Here is a 7,500-nt window from a genome sequence, read left to right on the forward strand (position 1 = left end):
CCCGTGTCTGAAGGGGGCCTCTGACGACCAATCAGGAGGCTGCTCAAGCCTAGTGGCTACCTGTGCCAGATTCATCTCTGACAGTCAACAGAGAGGGAGAGGCGTGACCATGCAAGTTATCGTCTCCTTCTCTCTCTTTCTCTCTGTGCGTGTGTGTGTGTGTGTGTGTGTGTGTGTGTGTGTGTGTGTGTGTGTGTGTGTGTGTGTGTGTGTGTGTGTGTGTGTGCGCTTAATGGTAAATGCTAAATATAACCTAATTAGGGGTTGTTTACAAACACAAAGACAAGAAGGCATTCGAGTGGAACAGAGAGGGAGGGATGGAGACGTAGAAAGACAGAGGGAGAAAGAAAGAAAGAAAGAAAGAGAAAGAGAGAAAGAGAGAGAATGCCAACCTGTCCCTGTCTATCTTTATGTGCATGCCCCCCAGAAAGCCTGGTATGCCCAAGGGGAAATGAGACTGGCATTCCGAGAATTCTCTGTGTCTGACTCATCACCCTAAATAGAAGCTACCTCTTACCCCTACATCTCCCCCTCCCTCTTCCTTACCCACTACACCAAAGAGAAATTCATGCAAACATATTATTATAGGAGATAGAAAACACTATTACCAGGAAAGGAATACCACTCTTTCATACGCACGCACACACAAACACACATAATTACTGTGAGACAGAGATCATTTCATTTCCAAAGTATAATCAGTTTATTTCATATTACAACATATGGTGAAAATCATTAACACAATTATTTTTAGATTCATTTACAAATCACTTGAATTGACAAAATCTATTTAATTACAGTACAGTACTTGATTCGGATACTGAGCAATTACATGCAAAATCACAGTGTAAATATGTCTATGAAAAAGTGCAGAATTCTCAAAACGCAGATTGTGTGCATGCTACAATGTGTATGTTGTGTACGTTCTCAGAACGGTGTATGCTGTTGACAGTATCATTCATTGACAGCAGAGTTACAGGTGAATACAATTGGAGCAGCATGTGAAACGGGTCATTTCAAAGTTACATTTGACGCCTTACTTTTCCTTGGTTCCATTGGTTCCATCCTAGCTGGGTTCAAACATCGCTCTGTGGGTGTGGTTCTTCCCTCCTGGGGGAGGGGCTCAGATCTCCTGGAGAAGATCACTGGGGAAGAATCCCAGCTTCCGCCCGGTGCTGACTTTGAGATACCCATTCACCTCCTCACCCTTCTTCACCACGATCTGAGGAGGCAGGGGAGGACTCAGACTCAGATAGAGGAGGAGAGGACAAAGGAGGAGAGGAGGAGGACTCAGATATAGGAGGAGAGGCAGACAGAGGAGGAGAGGAGGAGAACAGAGGAGGAGAGGAGGAGGAGGAGGAGGAGGAGGAGGAGAGGAAGAGGAGGAGGAGGACAGAGGAGGAGAGGAGGAGGAGGACAGAGGAGGAGAGGAGGAGGAGGAGGAGGAGGAGGAGGAGGAGGACAGAGGAGCAGAGGAAAAGAGACAACACAAGTCTATGTTTGTAATAGCTTGCATATATAATGCAGGAACATTGACTCAGCAAGTGTGTTGTGTTGTGTTTAACCCCACTAGACAAGCTGAATCAATCTCCCTGAATTATTAAGAGGCCTTTGACCAGTCTGAGTAATTGAAAAGTGCCTTGTGTGCATTGGGCTTTTGGGTTTGTTCTTTAATTAAACCCCAGATAACCACCAATCTATGGCGACTTTAACTAATAGACAGAGATGCTGAAGTCCTGTCTGGAGACCTCCTGCCTGCTGGTTTCTAGTCTCTCATGGTCAGTTCCTGCGCTTATCATTTAGTTTGTACAGTCAGTAGTCTGGAATGAATGGAATAGTCTCACACAAGTACAAACTGAAAACTAGATCAAGAACACCTAGTCATTGGTCTGCGTGTGCAGTGCAGAAACGTGGTGCTAACCTGGTCTTTCTTCAGTGTGATCTGGCCGATCTCTCTGTTCCCCACGAAGGAGCGCGTCACCTTGTACACCCTCTCTCCTGAACGCACTCGGATGATGTAGTTCGCTGGGAGGAAGCCAGACCTGTCCCCGATCTTACCCTGGAACAATGCAATACAATAACTTTATTTGTTCCTGTGAGGGAACTTCTTCTTGTGGTGTTGTAGGCTGCAAAGTGCACTAATCCACACCACCTGTCCCCCGTTACAGTGCCAAGAAAACAGTAATAAACTCATACACTGACTGAGGTTGATTAGACTGTTAGTGTAGTACAGTAAGTGAATGTGTGTCAAGGTTGGGGTCCCTCCTGTGGGCTACATTAGCGTTCCATCATCATGGCTGTTCATGTTGAAAGGAGAGGAGATGGCAGAGCATCACTCACCCTCCACCACTCCTCGTTAGAATCATCTATCACTGTGATCCGGTCTCCAGCACTGAAACATAAACATAAACACACACACACACACACACACACACACACACACACACACACACACACACATAAGCAGATGGACGGACGGGCGGACACACATACACACGGAAGCACACATGCATACACACACACACACACACACACACGCGCACGCACAAACGGACGGGCAGACACACACACACACACACACACACACACACACACACACACACACACACACACAATTCACTAATTTTTTGACCAGAGGTACTATGGAGTAAAGGATCTGAGGAGAGAGAGTGTGTGAGAAGGTGACCCACTGCAGGTCCAGGTCGTCTTTCTCCACAGCCTTGAAGCGATACAGAGCGAGGTAGTAGTGGGACTGGGAGAACACGCCTATCTTTCCTGGCTGGGGCTTCTTACTCTGGAACACACAGGGAGAAGTGTTAGTCATTTTTCCTTCAGTGAGCATCGCCGTCAACATCATCGTTATTATCATCATCATCATCCTCGTCACCATCATCATCTTCATCACAACCATCTTTCTCGTCATCGTCATCATCATCATCATCATCATCACCATCATTCCCTTACCTTGTCATCTGCTACAGCTTTCTCTCCTTTCTTCTCTCCCTCTGGGTTAGCTGTAACAAACAACACACACAGCATTTACCATTAACACACACACACACACACACACACACACACACACACACACACACACACACACACACACAAACACACACACACACATACTCACACACACACACACACACACACACACACAAACACACACACACACACACACACACACACACACACACACACACACACACACACACACACCACACACACACACACACACACACACACACACATATACATAGGCTCTTGTGGACTGTGTGAGGTGAGAAGGAACTCTATATGCAGTTAGTTAGGCTTCTGTACCCAAGTCACACTCACCCCCTTCTCCTCCTCCTTCCTCCTGTTTGGGCTGTGACTCCTCTTCCTCCATCATCATCATCATCATCTGGAGTTAAAGGGACAGAGAGACTGTGAGGTTCTGTACAGTGAGTCTTCATGTCCCCTGTGATGTAGTCCGGTTAAAGGTTAACGGTTAAAGATTAATGTCAGGCACAAAAATAAATAAATAAATAAATTTCTTCCACACTCACGTTCTTCTTGTCCTCCGATCCCTTCTTGCGTTCCTTGTTGGCCATGATCACTCCGACACGCAGGGTCTCAAAAACAGGATCACTGCGGTTGGACTGAGCTGCAGATACAAACCAAACATGAAACTAGAGGAGGTCATGAGCAACAGCCAAGTACATTGAAACTTGTCGATGCATGAAATAAATAAACAAACAATATCTCTACACAACGATGTACAGTATATTACATAGATCCTGACACAGATGGCAGCTGTACAGTATAATGCCATGTGTGGCTTTAGTTGAGGTGCACTCTTAGAAAAAAGGGTTGTAGCTAGAACCAAAAAGTGTTTTTTAGGCTGTCTGTGTTGGAGAACCCTTTGAAGAACCCTTTTGGGTTCCATGTAGATCCCTGCTTTTCGGTGCTATGTAGAACCATTTCCACAGAGGGTTCTACATGGAACCCAGAAGGGTTCTTCAAAAGGTTCTCCCACAGGGACAGCCGAAGAACCCTTTTGGATCCCATTTTTTGGAAGTGTGTGTGTAGTGTATGGACACATGGTGTGCATTTGGAGGTTGTCTGGTAGTGTAGCTACTGTATAACAGGGCAGAGGGTGATGACTCAGAGATGATGACTCACAGAAGGGCAGCAGCTCCTTGACTGTGGCATTCTGCTGACTGCTGTAGAGAGGGGAGCTGTAGGCTCGTCTGAAACCCGGGGGCTGGGAGGGGGGAGGAGGAGGGGGGGGGTGGAGGGTGGGAGAGGGGGTGAGGAGGAGAGGGGAGGGTGGGGAGAATTAATCAACAATTGACTTGATTATCTACTTATATGAAAATGAATAAGAGTGGATGTGTTGAGCTGCAAGGTGGAAGGTAACTCACAATCTTGCCAAAGCATCTCTGGAACTCTACATAGGACTGGCACTTATGGTGGATGTTGGTTTTACAGTCCTTACATCGCAACGCAAACTTGTTATTGACTGACAGACATGAAGGGCAAAAAGAGAGAGTCAAAAAAGGATTATGTGAGGTTGATACACAACGTCTTACAGTAGGGTTCATCATTCAAGTATGACTGAAACAAGAATTAGCGAAACATCAATACAACATTCTGTTCCTCCGATATACATACAGTAGATCGATTCACTACATGGTGCACCACATTACATTACACTGTTATGGACTATCATACAGTATGTGTTGGACTTAAAGACTATCATACAGTATGTGTTGGACTTAAAGACTATCATACACTATGTGTTGGACTTACGGACTATCATATGTTATGTGTTTGACTTACGGACTATCATACGTTACGTGTTGGACTTACGGACTATCATACGTGCACAGACATCACAGAACTTGGGCTTCTTGCAGTAGTGGTCCTTGAACTTGTGTGGTTTATCATTGATGGGCCTGATTGGCTCAGGGGGGGGGGGTTCCTCCTCCTCCTCCTCCACCTCCTCGTCATAGATGAAGTAGACCTGTTCAGGGATGGACAGATGAGAAAGGACGTAGTGATGGATAGATGTGAAAGGAAGGATGGACATATGGGAAATCTGGGTCAACAACATGTGAACTGACAGAACTATAGTGCAGTCCACACCTCCAACTGGCACCTCATACTGTAGGTGGCAAACTGCCAATTTTTCCCTCTTGATTTATAGTACATGTCAAAATGACACAGTATGAACCTACCGTGTATTATGTCAATATCTGATGAAATATTAACACATTTTATTCTGTACGTATGCACCTCACATATTCCATAAATATATGATACCTCTATATTCACTCTAATATATTATATTCTCTATATTGTGAGCTGGCAAAGTAAGCACCCCCCGCCACCAGTCCACCCCCCCCACACACACACACACACAGGGGGGGCGCTTTGATCTCTTAAAATAACCTCCACCAGAGACCAACAGACCTCCCAACTCCATCTGATGGACAGTCTGACATAGTCTCTAATTATACAGCTCAACACACACTGGAAACAACCTGAAACCGCTCCAACGGTCATTACAGCCTGGATTAAAGCTGCCAGCGTCTGGATGGCTTTATTCTGACCACAATAGCTGCTTAATGTGAGGGTTAGGTTCACACATTAACTATCATTCTTGAAACAAATGACTGGCCTATCGTAACGTTAAAGTCTTCATCGAGCCTTTTATCAACACATTCTAAGGCCTAAACAGATGTAAGAACCTGTTGTAGTACCCAGCACTGTAGTGTGAAAATACAGTGTATTTTACTGTATGAATCTGCTTATTGATTGTAGAAGCATCCATTTAGGATACAGGTTAGGGTTCGTTGTGTGTTGTTGACAAGGTGTCTGGTGAGACCCTCCTGACTCCCTCACCGTGTTCTTGTCCTCCTCTCTTACTACGTTGTCAGGCGCCGGCGGGTTGTCATGGATATCCAGAGAATCCTTATCGTCCAGTCTACAAGACAGGACAGAGGTTTGTTTACGAGGAGTGAAAAAGATGTGTTCATAATGGACAACAAGGGGAGGCTGGTGGAGGTAGAAATCGGGAGGACAGGCTCATTGTAATTGAGTGAGGAACGGTAACAAACACACTTGTTTAATGAAATGAGGAATGGTATCAAACACACGTTTAATGGAATGGTATCAAACACATTTTGGTGTCAACAAAGTTTCCAGCTACTTCAGTCTATCCAGTTTGGACCTACTGGTCGTACTGAGACATGTTGGACAGGGTCGGTCCCTCCAGGTGATGGAATGTGGCTCTGGAGCAGCAGAGGGCGCTGTGAACACATAGACATGGATCACTGTTGTGTCTTATTGCATTCTACATTACATTTTTGACATTTAGCAGACACTTTTATTGAAAGCATATTACAACAAGTTGTTGGTACCACAGAGATAGGAGATAAATAACCTGTATAATCTTTGATGGTACTCATATGTTATTAAAGTTACTTTAAAAAAATAAATAATAATAATAATAATAATTACTCTTCATACTATTAAGCTTACTATTGTTTATTTCATGGTCACTCAAATCAAGAAATATTTAGTATTTGACTAAGTATAATATAATAGTAGTTATAATATATTTAGAATAATTCTAATATACTAATAATAATTCTAATATAATTTTATACTACAATCAATCGGACAGTTTGACAAGTTTGTTCACAAGTGGATGGCAGAACAGGGTAGGCTACCATACATCAAAAGGAAAGACTTAACAAAGTGAATAAGATAAACAAAGATGTTTATCTTATTCAATTTGTTATCATTGTATTATATTACTCTTTCAATAAAAAAGAGTCCCCACATTCTCTGATGAAGCTGACAATAGAGTGAGATGATGTCAATGTCACCGTAAAGAAGTTGGACCTATTCTGAGGAGAAACCTGATCCTGACAGGGTTCAAAATGGGAGCATTTCTAATGAGTCAATGACAGAAAGATATGCTTCAGAATTTCAGCTGAGGAATCACCATCTCAATGAAGCTGTTCCTCATAGAAAAAATCACAAGCAAATAACATACAGTAAATATACTGTACAATTACATCATGCAGTAAAAAGACCAGTAGAAGGTGGGTAGGGGTCCCGACCTACAACGAAGAGGCCGAACACAGCGCTATTCCAACTCACAAAGTACTTTCGCATACACACACACACACACACACACACATCCTACAGGTTAAGAACTGTACCCTGGTGAGGCTTGAGTTGTGTTCCTCAGTGGTTGAGATGGTCCTCACTGCCCAGCGTGGCCCTTCCAGTGCATTCGTCTGTCTCTTTGTTCGGTCCTTTACAAAGTCAACTTTCCAAATGGGGTCCTGACAGGTGGGAGATTCAGTGACTAATGCAACCCTGTGTGTGTGTGTGTGTGTGTGTGTGTGTGTTTCTATGTGACTGTTTGGGACAGCTGAGCTGAACCCCTTCACCACCACACAGCTGACCCGTAGACGCCAGAGCCCACTGTCCCAGTGTGATGAT

The 7,500-nt window shown here is 44.2% G+C and overlaps 1 protein-coding gene across 1 annotated transcript; it reads right to left on the bottom strand.

Moving 5' to 3' along the window:
- Positions 1 to 1,123: 1,123 nt before the first annotated feature.
- LOC310803340 (SH3 and cysteine-rich domain-containing protein 3-like) lies at positions 1,124 to 6,235 on the bottom strand (the record flags this gene model as incomplete). The annotated part of the gene is made up of 12 exons (XM_083668078.1): positions 1,124 to 1,222; positions 1,922 to 2,059; positions 2,341 to 2,392; positions 2,691 to 2,794; positions 2,965 to 3,014; positions 3,334 to 3,400; positions 3,546 to 3,643; positions 4,162 to 4,243; positions 4,404 to 4,501; positions 4,852 to 5,005; positions 5,887 to 5,968; positions 6,219 to 6,235. The coding sequence occupies 12 exons, from the start codon at positions 6,233 to 6,235 to the stop codon at positions 1,124 to 1,126; spliced, it is 1,041 nt and encodes a 346-aa protein (XP_083524204.1).
- Positions 6,236 to 7,500: the final 1,265 nt, after the last annotated feature.

Source organism: Argentina silus, assembly GCF_951799395.1.
Source record: "Argentina silus genome assembly, chromosome: 4".
NCBI lineage: Eukaryota > Metazoa > Chordata > Actinopteri > Argentiniformes > Argentinidae > Argentina > Argentina silus.